A 14752-nucleotide genomic window follows, 5' to 3' on the forward strand; every position below is an offset into this window, starting at 1 on the left:
TTTTAAACGTTCATTATCATGGCAATCGCCTGTTAACCTTTTCTGGACTCGCGATCATCCTAAATTATTGGCCTATTGTGAACTTAATCAATTCGCTTTACTGGACACTCGATCAAATAAAACAATTCTAAGCATTATGGACAGAAAAAGATCAGAATTCGCAAGAGATTGGGAAAAATTTCGAGATTGTTGTCAACTGTCCATCTCAGATACTCAATTTTTATTAACTTTAGACCACAAGGTCATTCTGGTTGACCGACGATATCCACAGAAAAATTTACTTACCTGGAATCACATGTTACCAACAAACAATAACAATTTACCGCGTTTCCTGTCTTCCACCACAATTAACAATTCAAAACAGTCAATAATCACTCTAGCAAATAATAATCAATCATGTTTAATGACCATTAATCCTTTCGAGTTGACCAATATAATTCAACCTAAATCACTTCATTTACCATTACAATTATCGACTCCAACTGATTTTTGGCATTACTCACCTAATGTTGTTGATGATCTTTGTAATCAATTGGAAAAATACACTTTAACTGGTTTAATTGTTATTCCAACGGAAAATGGTTACTCTATTATTCAATCAACTACTGGTGACAATATTTATGTTCAAGATTTTTATCCAGCCTCGACAATTGAACCCGAATATCGGATTAGTTGGAATCGATCTTGTATTAACGAAAATTTAACAATTCCTGATGAAATTAATTCTCTATTGGAATCAGCTTTCTCTAATTTATCGTTTGATAATGAAACTGAATCAAGTGATGATTCAAACTGGGAATTGACACAAGATGAACCGTTAATTGTTCCAACTGAATCAATTAAACCTAAATTTCTGATACCATTACCTGGATCAACAAGTGATACAAATGAAAGTCAATTATCAAGCGATGATGAATCTGAGCAATTACCTGAATTAATTGAGAAACTAATTGAGAAACGAGTTAATTTATTAACTGATGACATTGGATCAATAGATGAAAATCAATTAACAATTAAGTTATTATCAAAGTGGAGAGATGGTATAGATAATAATCAATAAATCATCACAATCTAAAATCTAGAGATTATATTTTTGAGATTATACAATCAAGTCACTAAAAATATTTTCTAATCAACTTAAATCAGTGACCTGAACTATAATCAAAATTTTGACACCATTTAGATGGTGATTAACTCAAATCAAATTATCTTAATTAATCAACTTGATTATGTATTTTCATGTTTCTTGTACAAATCAGATTTATATCTACACGATTTTTTTAATAATATTAACCAATTGTAAATCTTACATTTGATTAACTAACCAAGAGACTGATTAACATTTTGACGACTGTGATCTAATCATAATCAATAATCAATTGTAAAAATGTCATCAAATTATCCTCAAAATCAATTGAATGTTGATTAAAACAACAATTGTTGTCCAATAAATATCAATACTTTAACCTTAATCATTATTATCAATACTCACATTGGAATCAGATTACATTAATCATCAAATTAACTCTTTAGTTAATTTCCTCCCACCTTTACAAGTTAATTTACTAATACAATCAACTTTCATGTGAAAAAAATTGATCATCAACAATCAAAAGACAAAACTATTTAACTAAATCATCTCAAGGAAAATTAAATCATTTTAACTCTTCATCTTGATCATCTTAAGTTACCATTTGTGACAATTAAGTGTTTCTATTGTGTCGTATTATAATTAATTATATTTTTCTTATTAAATTGTGTCCAAAAGTAACGAAACTTGAAAATGATCGACACAGAATTAATTCAACAACAACAACAATCAAATCAATCATCTCAAAAATTAGTCTCAAGTATATTTGGCCTGAAGAAAATTAAATCATCTAAAGATTTACAATCAAATGTTAAATCATCAAATGGTAACAACAATAAAGTGAAAAAAGTTAAACGTAAGGATAAATTGTCTGATAAAAAGGTGAAACAATTAAATAAATTGGATCGAATGTCATTGATGATTGATTCTAGTGATCTAAGTGATGATGATTACCCTGAAGATGATTATAATGGAGGAGGTGATGCTAATAATAATGCTAATTGTCCAATAGATGCTAATAACAATCAAGACAATCATGGTTCCAATGGTTCACCAACAACAATTAAATCACAATCGCCATCAACCAGTGACCGAAATTGTATTTTAATGTAATTAAATCAACAATCACACACACAATTCACAATTTTTTGATCATTTTTTTTTGTTCTCTTTTAATTATTACAATTATTTGTCTGTTTTAATCCAATTAAATGTTTTGATTTCATCAACAATCATCAATTTGTTAATTTCCTTTATCGCGTCTCTAAAAATTCAACTCAACTCAATTCAATTCAATTCTAGACTACACCACAGTCTCATGACAAAGACCAGCCCAGATTCCAATAAATCACAAGTTTTAATTATCTAATTATCGGCATATGATTAAAACTATGAAATGAACTTGATTAACTTTTAATTTCCAAATGTGATTAGGAAGAGTTGATTTTCTTTTCCACTAGATGGCGATACTATTGATTAGAATTTCTGGTTAACCGATAGATGGCAACAGGTGTCACTTGTCAATTTTTCTTTGGAAATTCAAGTTAATCAAAGTAAATGAATCTTTTCAATTGCTAATTAATTAAGTGATTAAATTAAATTAATTTGTTTGTTTATTTTTATACATTAACCTATGATCTATACACATTGTATCGAACATGGTTCGTAACTTATAAATTGGACAGAATTGAGAAACATTCAAGTTGTAACAATGGATTGAAAGAAAAAGAAAAGGTAAATATTACAAAGTGACAAGTGAGATAAAGAGAGAGAGAGAGAGAGAGAGAAAGAGATAGAAAGAGAAAGAGAGAAAGACAAAGAGAGAAAGAAAGAGAAAAAAAGCTGAGAGAAAGGAATGAAAGTGAAAGAAAGAAGAATCCAGGAAGCTTGAAGATTAACGATGTTACTCTATTTAATCTGTTTATTGTTTTAATCTATTTACATGATTTAGCTAATTTTATGTCTTCTCTTTTTTCACCTATAGAAACCAACCTTGTATCTTGATTCTTAATTCGCATTCGACGGGTTGGTTTGTTCTTTCAATTTTGGTGTTTCCTGTTTCCTTGTTTTTGTTTTCTATTTTTCACCCAAACGACAATCACTGTTTCTCTCACCCTCTTGTTTTCCTTCGACTCTCCGATAATCTAATTCTGTTCTCTGTTTGTCAGGTTTCTACAACGAGAGTGACAATTTTCACTTGAAGAAACAGTGAAAAAAGAGAGATAAAAAAGAGACAATGACTGAAAATAGTGAAGAATTTTTAACCGAAGCACTTCTACCAGAGGAATCAAACGAGTTGGTTCATTCATTTGATTATGAGGAGACAGGATCAGTTAATAAAATGACGGGTGAAGATTATGATGATCTAGAAGATGATGAAGACGAGGAAGAAGAAGAAGACGAGAACGTTGTTACCCTGGAAGGTATTGAACTTAATGCAAGTGTCAATTCTCTTTGTCTGCTGTTAAAGTTAAAATATGAGGATATCGAAAGTTATGACTTTTACCTGCAAGATAATAAGTTAACGTTCAACAAATCCATCATTGAGCAGTGTAATCTTGTTGAAGGTGCAAGACAACAGACCAAATTGATCAACATTAAATTAATTGTTGACTTAGAGGCTCGAAGAGTCACCATTTTGGATATTCTTAAACCTCCTGATAATACGACCAACGCGAACGCTTCAACTGGAAGTCCAGAAGGTAATACTGGTTCCCCGTCGACTCCACCATCGAATACTAATTCGTCCACACCAACGACACCCAATAAACAGAAGAGGCTGATCGGAGGTATCAACAGATCCACTGGTGGAACTGGTATCGCTGTTGGATCAGCAGCTGATGGACTGATTGTCGGTGGTCGTGGACAATTTTTACCATCTCCCGGTAATCGTTCAGGTAACAATGGACAGATACAATTGTGGCAATTTTTATTAGAACTATTGACCGACGCTGATTGTCGTGAATGTATTAAATGGGAAGGACGAGATGGTGAATTTCGCCTAATCAATCCTGAAATGGTTGCTCAATTGTGGGGCCAAAGGAAAAACAAACCAACCATGAACTATGAAAAACTGTCTCGTGCTTTACGTTACTATTATGATGGAGATATGATCGCTAAGGTACATGGAAAACGATTTGTGTACAAGTTTGTTTGTGATTTAAAGAATCTAATCGGTTATGATGCTGCAGAATTGGATCGTCTTGTCGTTCAAACTCAAAATCGACGATTGTCAAAGTACAACTGAAAGAAAATGAGAGAGATAATTTTCTTTTCCAATTTCCCATATTCTTCGTTCCCTCTATTTCTCATCATTCTCTTACCTTTTTTTGGAAATACAGGACAAACTCTGCAAGTACACTATTGAACTCTCAACAAACTTTTCTCTGCAAACTAATTGTCAAATCATCAAGAAGATGAATGTATCTCCAGGAACAAGGTTGACAAAATCAACAGAACTACAGACAAAAAATTGACAAAAAACGTACAAAAAACACCCAACACAAATTAATGTTTTAGTCTAATTAATATCTTAAATTTTTGACCATTTTAGCCCAATCATTGATTATGAAAACTCTTTGATCGGGGAAATCAATCAATCATTTTATCGAGACCATTATCACCACTCGACTCATTATTATCTTAAACAAATATTAACACATTATTATTACTATTATTATTAAGTTAATTAAACAATTTCCTATTTCACATTCAAAAATATGATGAAAAAGTAAAGAAAAAAAAAGTTAATTAATCTTGTCACTTACAACGATATTGTTTGATTACTATTTTACATTCAACTCGCGTTAATTGTTAATGTAACAAAGTATTAATATAATAGAAAACCCTAAAATAATAATTGTCAGCAAATCTGATTACTGATTATTGAAATTGACTTAATCGTTTCAATCAAATCAAGATCAATATGGTTGAGAAATTAGATTGATTATCAATCGCTAACACATCGGATGAAAGGTAATAACGAAAATACAATTAAATCAACAATCACACACAATTCACAATTTTTTGATCATTTTTTTTGTTCTCTTTTAATTATTACAATTATTTGTCTGTTTTAATCCAATTAAATGTTTTGATTTCATCAACAATCACCAATTTGTTAATTTACTTTATCGCGTCTCTAAAAATTCAACTCAAATTTAATTCAAAACCACACCACACTACAGTCTCATGACAAAGACCAGCCCAGATTCCAATTAATCACAAGTTTTAATTATCTAATTATCGACATATGATTAAAACTATGAAATGAACTTGATTAACTTTTAATTTCCAAATGTGATTAGGAAGAGTTGATTTTCTTTTCCACTAGATGGCGATACTATTGACTAGAATTTCTCATTGGTCAACATTGAACATTCGTTTCTATGGTAAAGTTTTGTTGCTATTTCCGTTTGCTTTTTGTTTCCGTATTTAAATTTTTCATCAACTATTTAAATTGATTGTTGTGAATTTTTGATGACAATTAATTGGTTAACATTCTCCAGGACAAGATTTAATTATTCTAAGTTTCGTTTATTCAATGTAACATAATTATAATTTGGTTTAATTACCATGTGAATTTTGTTTCTGTTCTTTGGGAATTTTTTTCTCTTTCCCAATGAGTTTCTCAATGTTTCTTGTCCTCCATGTTCCTTTCAGATGGTGAAAGATTTTGATGATTATATTATGTTTTCGCCAATTTCACGGCAATTAAAAGTAAGTTTATTTGACTTGATAGTAATTGTTTGATTTGTAAATTAGTTTGCATCTCATATTTGATTCTCTTTCAATGATGAAATGAAAAATTGCGTGAATTTCAATGATCGCAAATGTAAACTGATTTAATGAGGCTGAGATTGAGAATCATTTTGAGAAATATTCTTTTCAAAAGAAAATGTTATCTTTTTAATTACAAACGTTTCTCATTAATTGCGTCTTCTCTAATTTTCTTTCAGAATTTTTCATCACTTTCATGGTTTGATGTGTTAATTGAGCTGTTCTCATGAGACGTTGTTGGTTTGTGAGGGACGTAAATCTTACGACAAAATGGCTTCATTTTCCAACCACTTGAACCATTCGCTTATTATTGAATCAATACCAAAGTTCAATATTTCTTTCTTTACATGGTTAAGATGGTCATAAGTTTGGAGATAATTAATTTCACAAGAAAATTGTTACTCTCTCTCTCTCTCTCTCACGTTCATCTCAGGTGAATGGTTCCATGAGCTACAGGTTAAGGTGTATCTCTGACAGAGCTCATTTTCTTCATTAAATGTGATAGGAGGAGAATGAAGAGAAAGAAAAATTTAAGAAGCTGATAATTAATTAACTTTAAAACCAGTTTCATTAACCTGAAAACTACGTAATAATAATAAAGATACATTTCAATGAATTATCTCTATGGTGGATCATAATTTTGATCCCAGAATAAATCAATGAACCTGTTGGAATCTGAAAGTGATCTCATTCAATTGATAATCTTATTCAAAGGACAAATGAAATATCAATAGTTCAACTTATCTTCCGGATAATTTCATCTTTAATTCAAGGATTCAAGAAAATTTTCAATGCCAAAGAACTAAACCCAAATTGTGGACAAAGAAGCTCGTGTTGGTGAAATCGGGAATTTCCTTTCAGCCTTGAGGCTTTTCTATCCCATACTTTTCTCACAAAGTGTATAATCAAATTATTTTGATTTCAATTGTACCAAAAAGTATCTTAAATTGTTAGCTGATATAAGAAAGAAAACATGAAAATTCTGATTGGTTCAAAAGTTCAGAAGAAAAAGAAGAAAATATTCTGGATGGATTTTCATGGAAAACATCAAAAGATTTGACAGTATCAAAGAATCTTTGACTTGGAAACCTCATGATACCTGATGATGATGATGATGATGATGAGAGATCTTCAATGTCGATCAGAATTTCAATTTTTCTATTTGGGTGTATCATTAACATCTAATGGCAACCATAAAGATTTAAATTATCAATCAACGGAGGCCATTTTGGCAAGAATCAACAAAGAAAAACCAGATCGTGTTGGTTTTGGAAATAATAATTTCTCACAATTATCTCATCTGATGATAATTCTTTATTCTAATATTAATCAACATGAATCCACTTCGTTTAGTTGTAACTTGTTTCCAAAGTGAAACTTGTGTTACCCTGAGGGAAGATGAATTTTCTTACAGATGAAAGAACTCACTTTTCATCATCTATTCCCTTGTAAAAGATTACACACTCTCCTTTTTTTTCTGGTCACTCTGATTCTCCAACCAACTCAAAGTCATTTTATTAATTATCCCCTAAACTAATTGTCAACTTACCACCATTACAATCAACTATTAACTCACCTTAAATTGTCATAATATTCAAGTTTCCACTCATCGTTATGTTGACTATACATATTTAGGAATGTGATGATCGTTTAATTTTTCACTGATTACATTGAAAACCTTGAGGCAATTAGATGATAATTACAATTCAAAACAAAAACAAAAATGACTTAATGTCTTGCGATTTTATTAACTCTAATTATCTCTTCTACTATTGCTTACAATTTAGAGTAATGATTGAGTTGAATGGAAAAAGTTTCAGTGTTTAATTAAAGTAACGAATATAAAATTAATCTTATCCAATTCTCTAAATTAATTAAATTCAATTCCATAAGAATCACAACAACTTAACTTACTAATTAAGATAATATTGGATCGTGTGAATGATTGAATTAATCAGTTAATCGGTTAATCATATTCAACTCTAATTGTTGCTTATTTTGTCTGAGAATTAATTTTTTACTTTGGTAACAATTTAAATGATCATTTAATTTTGTATGATCATCTTTGATACTAATACATAATTAGATTGATGTTTAATTTTGACATTTAAATGAATTGATTGATTAACCTGATTAGTAAATGATTCCCATGGTAAGATTGAAATATGATTTAATGAAAAGAAATTAACTGATTGGAGTTAATTTATATAATCGTTTTTGATTGTACAGATAAATTGTTTTTTTGTTCGATTTAATTTGATTATTTGAATGATGATATTAGTTGATTACATGAGAAGATGAAAGTTAATGATGATGTGACCATGATAAATAAATGAATTTGATTCGGTTGAGAATCAGTATAATCTGTTATGAAGATGATGAAAGAAATTACGATTCGCTAGGTCACCTGAGGCGTAATTAGGGTTTTTGATGATGAAGATAAAGATGATGAGAAGAAGAAGATGAGTGAGTAAAATTGAAGAATGATTATCTTCCAATGGTCTAGGCCAATTTGAGGATTTTCGGGTTGAACCTCTTCTTTGATGGGTAACCTGTTTTCGTCAGTCAAATATCATCTCTGTTTATCTAATATCCATTTTCTTACCTTATTCTTCATCATCTTCATCATCTTCTCATCTTCTTCTCATCTTCTTTTCATCTTCTTCCATTTTTCCATTGGCTCTGATTCCAATCCTCTGAGTATTCATGGTAAGCCCACTGGTTGAAAGCTCCTGGTGAATCAGGATTAGCCTCTGGGTAGTAGTTCTTTGCAAGATGATAATGAAGATGATTAGGAAGATGAAGATGATGATCAAGTTGGGTGAGTTGGGAAGACAAAGTGGCCTGTGGAAGATAAAATGAGAGAGAAGATGAAAAGAGAGAAACTTTTTTTTTGTAGTTTCGTTGTAAAGGATTCACTGGATTCATTTTAACTTTAAGTTTTCTGTGTGAAAGTTAATTTTAAATTGTGTCAACCATTTGTTGGAGTTAATTGTCGTGTACATAATCAGTAGAACATTTTAATTAGCCAAAATGATTAAACAAATTGTAAGCAAACGAATTCATTTCAATTTCAAGTAAACTTTTCCATAACAGGCAAACTTTTATTTCGATTCTTTAATTTAATTATTAATATTTCATCTTAATTTCTTATTCATAAAAAAGGTAATTAAGACTCTACTGGTTTCTTTGTTACTGATTGACTTAACAAAGACAAATCCAGTTCCTGAGGATCCTTCAGTTGATTGGTCAACCCGAATCTCTGATAATATCGAATCAATAATAAACATCAATGGACCAACTAAATTTAATTTCGATGATTCTTCAGGTAAATTACATGAAAATCAAAGTTGAACAATTAATTTTCTCCCTCAAATCATCAAATTTGTCCCCGATCATCATTAAGATCAATTGTTCTGTTTTCTGTCTCACAAATTGTTTCAAATTGTTTTGTTTTTCTTCAAATTTCTTTTCAATGTCAACAAAAACTTGCAGAAGAAATTGATTCTTCATTCTCGAAACGTGAAGCATCTCCTGTTTCCGGTCCTTTGGATGCCCCATTGGGTTGGGGAGCTCGTATTGAATCATCAGCATCAGCGGTCGATGTTGCACCAGCACCATCATCATCATCATCGCCTGGAACCGGAGCCATTGCTGCTGGAGGCGGAGGAGGAAGTGTAGGTGGAGTTGGAGGTGATAATAAACAGAAAGTTGATTGGGCTTTGAATCCAAATGGTGACAATAAAAAATTGTATTCTTCTAATGACACTCCTGATGTAATTGAACAGAAAAAGGAGGAAACTCTTCCATTGGCACCAGAATCACCCAAACAATCAGAGTAAGTTCATATTGAGCAATTGATTTTTTTTCTCCTCTCATTGATTGTGTGTCTCATTTTGTCTTCTCTCCCACAATTTAGTGAGTCCAATCCTGATCCATATAAGAACATTTTACCTGCAGTGTTGACAGGAAAACGACGACTTGGTGAAGGTGATAAACCAGTCCAATCGTCATCATCATCATCATCATCTTCTTCTTCTTCTTCTTCATCTTCTTCATCCAGTGATTCCAATGGTGGTGATGTTTCACCAACAGTTTCCGATTCAAAGGAAAAAGTTTCACCTTCAGTTTTTTCATTGGTAGATAACAAGGGTCACTCAGTTGGTCAAGTTTACCCTTACGATAAGCCCGTTGACCTTAAACCAAATGATGGTAAATCAGTTCCACAACATGTTTACACAGAAGATCAATTTCCCTCTGTGATCACAATTAAGGGTCGAGAGTATCTTGTCATTCCCCATAAAAGTAACACAGTCCGACCTTTGGCCACTCAAACTTTACCAGGGTCATCGTCATGGTTTTCAGAACCAGGTATGTGTCCAAAAGTTTGTTTTGAAAGTTTCGATTTCGAGAAAATTTTCTAAATTGTTCTAATCTCTTTTTGTTGATTGGTTTTCTTACAGTTTCTATTCAAAGTGGTCAATTTAGTTCACCATTTTTCCAGCCCAGTTCATCAGCTTACCAACCCATTCAAGTTGGACATGGATCTAAGTCAAATCAATCGTCACCACCAGCATCAGTCCCTTCAACTGTAGCCGAGGTTCCCAGCGGTGGACACCAAAAATTTGTCGCATCTTTTACTGGCGGGAATTATCCTGGTCAATCATATGAATTTGGTCATCCATCATTCCCACAACATCCAGGGTCATCAAGTTTCACTTGGAAAAGTCGATATCCAATTTATCATTCTTCCGTTTTTACCAATCCAAATGTTCAACAACAACAACAACAACAACCTCAGCAACAATTATCGTCACCTTCAGTTGGACAAATTTCACCAAACTCAATTCCAAGCGTTTTCTCGAGTTTCTTTCCCCACTATGGTCAATATCCATCATCTTCCTCTCAACCAGTGAACAAAAATTTCCAATTTTTCACTCCACCTTCTCACACAGTTTCCATTTCCTCAGTTGGTGGCCCATCAGCCCCTCAGGGTGACAAAGTAGTCGTATCATCATCTCCCTCTTTTATTTCAACCTCAGGATCTTCCGTTGCTGCCTCACCTCAAGGTGAAATCAAAGGTAATCCAACCTTTGTTTCCGATCCATCATTTTCACCTAAGCTACAAGAATCTGTTCAATCATCTTCATCAATCGTTGGAGGAGGTGGAGGAGGAAGTGGTGTCACCGGATCCGCTCAGCAAGAGTCTTTTGTTACCAAACCACTTAAACCAGAATCCAATCTTCATGCACCACCACAAATCCCAACTTGGAGTCCTTTGGTTTCTCGGTGGTTGCTGGAAGTTATCCCGTTCAATCATCTTCCCCATCGGTCTCTGGATCTCTACCATCATCATCATCATCATCAGCATCTCATTCATCTTCATCTTCAACCTCTTCCACAAAGACTCACGTCGAGTCACCAGCCACCGTAACTGTGGACACTAAATTTCCTCACCAATCATTTTCACCTTCTTCAGGTAACAATGGAGTCAAAGGGGGTTCATCTTCACCCTCATCTTCCGAATCATTATCTCCATCAGTTACAATTGGATCTTTCAATGTAGACTCAGCAGCAGATCAAACTGTCGCAAAGGGTCAACCTCAACCTCAACCCCAACAGCAATACCAACAACAAGGTGGTGTTGCCGGTGAAACCCTTGTGCCAACAACAACATACGATGCTAAGAATCAATTTATATCAAATACTCCCTTCTTATCATCATCAGGATATTTTGTATCATCTCCATCAGTTAATCAAGTTTCTTCAACCTCTGGTTATTCAACTTCCTCTTCTTCCGTTTCATCATCTTCATCACCTCAATCTCCATCCTCACCTGGTTCACCATTTATCCCACAATTAGAATTCACTGATCAACGACAATTTTTCGCTCCACCCTGGCAATCATCAGGCTACAATTATCCACTTCCAGCCTCATCACCATCACCTTATTATGATCCCGTTAATCCAGTAACACCTTCTTGGGATTATCCTTTTTATCATCATCACCGAGAAGCCTTTTACAGCCAGAAAACCTTAAATCAACCAGAATTTGATCTTAATCATATTCCTCAGCAAAGATTTTAAGATGATCACCTTTTGCTACAATTAAATAGGTAAACAAAATGGTCAATTTGAATTACGATTAATTTAAATGTTTTCCAATCAAATTAATTGTTCCTTTTCTTTCTGATTTTCTAGACTGTTAAACACCAGGATGATTAATGACAATCAACAAAACGTAACAAAGACAATTAAACGGCATTGGTTATGATTAACAATAAGCTTGATTTGTTTTTCATCAGTTAATCAGAAACTAAATCACCAAGATTAATGATCAATCATTGAAATCTCAAAACTTTTTCAATACCTTTTTTTTAAAGTAACAATTTAAATCTAATAATTGTAATCCAGTGATCAACAATTAAACAAAAATCACTGTAGATTTGATAACAATTGTTTTAATTGTTCATAAACTAATCTGTATGTCACAATAATCATTAACCAAAAGTGATTTAATTGTCAGACAATAAAAACAGTGATGATAAATCAATTAATCAAACACAAAAAACGGGGAAAAACTTGAGTTTAAAACTTACCAATGAGAGTGAATTAAATAGTAATTAACTTAAATGAATTAATTTACACTTGAATGGATAAGGTGAGTCACACAATTAACGGAAACAATTAGAATTAGTAAAAAATAAAACAAGTAATTAAAAGAAATACCAATAAATTGAACAATTTCAAGGATTTGACTCTAATTAAAATCAGGTAACTTTAAATTGTTTCAAGGTGTTGATAGTTAATTAAAGGTAAACTTTTGTTGACTGATTAGTTGATTAATTGATCACAATCAGTAGCACAACGAGCTGGTTTCCATAGGATAAAACAACAACCCAATATGATTGCAATCAAGATGAAGAGACACAATAATCCAATTAAATAAATTATCCAAGAGGCGAAATTGTAAATTACCGGTGAACAGAAATCAGCTGAATTAGAATCCGAGTTAATTGTTGGATGTTTAAAGATGATTACAGTTAAATAGATGATTAAAATTGTTGTAATTAGATTAAGGATGAAGCTGAATGTTGATAAATGTGAGGATATTGTTGATTCTGATGAACTATTTGGACCAACAATTGATTGATTGTCGTTTCCAATGATATATAAATTACGGATATGATCAAGTACGTTGACAATATTGTTAATTGTTGTCACTATGCCCATGAAGATCAGTAGACCAGGTAGTTCAGGTATTAAAGGGCAATCAGTACGATAGATGAAACCTAATTATTGTCAAATGATTTAGTTAATTGTTGATGAAAAAAATAAACTTTCTTTCCAATTCTTACCAAATACAATCATTGCCAAGGGTAAAAATATAACTCCGGCCCAACAGCTTATCCATAATACTTATGGAAACAATTAGTTGATTTGAAGAGAAACAAATTTTTTCAATGATTAGTTGATTAACTAATTAGTTGCTCGATTCCTTACCTGAGGCAATAATTACAGAGACAAATGAAAGTTTATGAAACATTGTCTTCTCGTCACTTTGTTTGTATTCAGTGTAAAGGTTAACAATGGATCGATGGGAAAAAGCTGATTTATCGAGGAGATTACGACCTGTAGATGGAAACATTGGTTATTCGGTAACAATTAACTAATTGGGTTTGAAAAAATGTTGAAAAAATTAATTCCTTTGATTAATTGTAATCACTTTTCCCAATTGTCAATCGAAAGCAAAGATTGACCATAGATAGACAATCGTTTGATTTACAATTCAACAATTTGGTTAACTGATTCATCTGAATCAAGGTTAATGAATTACTTGTTGTGAATCGTTGATTTAATAACTAACATATGATTTGTAATCAACTGTAATTACAAGATTAGATAGTGTTGATTGTTGGTAATGAAAAGAGTTGTAAATTGATTACCTGTTGATAAAATTGATCCTTTGGCGGAATCACTTCCATCATCACTGATAAGTTTATGATATAATTGTGATTTCCTATCAAATTTGGACTGATTTGAATTAGAAGCAGTTGATTTAATTGGTATTCCAGTGTCAACAACAAATTCACCAGAATCTATTGAACTAGTTACACTTAAATTACTTCCCGATGGATCGTAATTAACTTGATTCCGTTGGTCACTTGACCCAATCAATTGATAACTTGATGGTTTGGATCCAACAATTGAAGATGATGTATCCCCAGTGTCCATATTGTGTTATAACAATCAACAAATTGGTAACTGATTCCATCAACAATCAAAGTAATAACAAAACAATAAAAATAAAATGATTACATTAAATCACATGGACAAAAATCAACACATTGTTTATGACTTTCACTATGAGCAACCAATCATAAAGGACATCATCATCATCATCATGGAAACATCATCATCCTAATCATCACAATTATCATCATAATTGCCTTGAATAAATCATAATTGTCTTATGGCGTTTTTAATTTCAACTTACTCACCAAGGACTCGACGATAATAATGTTTGAATACAGGAAACTTATTGAGAACGAGAAATTTTTTATTCTAATTTGATTACTTTCTGTTGTTTAATTGTTACTGTAAATTTAACTAATGAGTGTTACTGGTTGTTGGTTAACTAACCTAATTTAACTCGGATTGATTGAAACAACTGAATGAAAGAGAGATTGATAAATATATAAATCAACAGTAGCAACTGATTAACAAATTTAACTGTTTTCCGACAAGAATCAATGTTGTGGATTGATGAATCTGGTTAATTGTTAACGATGATTAAAAGTTTTACCTTCACAATTAGAAGGTTGTGTTTAGTTAGTTTGTTGTTTCAATGTCTTTGGATTTAATCAACGAAAGTTAATTAAA

General features: G+C 32.0%; 3 protein-coding genes across 5 annotated transcripts; 2 read left to right on the top strand and 1 right to left on the bottom strand.

Annotated features, from left to right (window-relative positions):
* The first annotated feature begins 2615 nt into the window (after positions 1 to 2615).
* On the top strand, positions 2616 to 5202 carry LOC128391310 (ETS-related transcription factor Elf-2-like). 2 transcript variants are annotated; one of them, XM_053351169.1, is made up of 3 exons: positions 2616 to 2824; positions 3075 to 3115; positions 3259 to 5202. In XM_053351169.1, the coding sequence occupies exon 3, from the start codon at positions 3327 to 3329 to the stop codon at positions 4335 to 4337; it is 1011 nt and encodes a 336-aa protein (XP_053207144.1). In that variant the 5' UTR covers positions 2616 to 2824; positions 3075 to 3115; positions 3259 to 3326; the 3' UTR covers positions 4338 to 5202. The 2 variants fall into 2 exon arrangements, with proteins under 2 accessions (XP_053207144.1, XP_053207143.1); XM_053351168.1 differs by having other exon boundaries at positions 3075 to 5202.
* Positions 5203 to 8022: 2820 nt separating this feature from the next.
* On the bottom strand, positions 8023 to 14692 carry LOC128391311 (uncharacterized). Of its 2 annotated transcripts, none has more exons than XM_053351171.1 (6): positions 14371 to 14692; positions 13816 to 14134; positions 13373 to 13501; positions 13228 to 13287; positions 12469 to 13161; positions 8023 to 8713 (listed from the first exon to the last, which is right to left on the bottom strand). In XM_053351171.1, exons 2-5 carry the CDS (start codon positions 14102 to 14104, stop codon positions 12704 to 12706), a joined length of 936 nt encoding a protein of 311 aa, XP_053207146.1. In that variant the 5' UTR covers positions 14105 to 14134; positions 14371 to 14692; the 3' UTR covers positions 8023 to 8713; positions 12469 to 12703. The 2 variants fall into 2 exon arrangements, with proteins under 2 accessions (XP_053207146.1, XP_053207147.1); XM_053351172.1 differs by having other exon boundaries at positions 14367 to 14692.
* Positions 8707 to 12314, top strand: LOC128391305 (uncharacterized). The gene is given in 7 exon segments (XM_053351164.1): positions 8707 to 8917; positions 9035 to 9197; positions 9365 to 9707; positions 9789 to 10240; positions 10333 to 11145; positions 11148 to 11985; positions 12071 to 12314. Coding segments are annotated over 6 exon segments (2595 nt in total). The 5' UTR covers positions 8707 to 8902; the 3' UTR covers positions 11957 to 11985; positions 12071 to 12314.
* Positions 14693 to 14752: the final 60 nt, after the last annotated feature.

This window comes from Panonychus citri, unplaced genomic scaffold (genome assembly GCF_014898815.1).
Source record: "Panonychus citri isolate SS breed McGregor unplaced genomic scaffold, ASM1489881v1 Contig00134, whole genome shotgun sequence".
Taxonomy (NCBI): Eukaryota; Metazoa; Arthropoda; class Arachnida; order Trombidiformes; family Tetranychidae; genus Panonychus; species Panonychus citri.

Bases quoted from the DNA above. Each gene is read 5' to 3' on its own strand.
- LOC128391310 (XM_053351168.1), top strand. From the start codon at position 3,327: ATGACTGAAAATAGTGAAGAATTTTTAACCGAAGCACTTCTACCAGAG.
- LOC128391311 (XM_053351171.1), bottom strand. From the start codon at position 14,104: ATGGACACTGGGGATACATCATCTTCAATTGTTGGATCCAAACCATCA. The intron at 13,502-13,815 runs GTAATCAATTTA...TTCCATCTACAG, and splicing joins AGGATCAATTTTATCAACAG to GTCGTAATCTCCTCGATAAA. The intron at 13,162-13,227 runs GTAAGAATTGGA...GACAATAATTAG, and splicing joins CTTGGCAATGATTGTATTTG to GTTTCATCTATCGTACTGAT.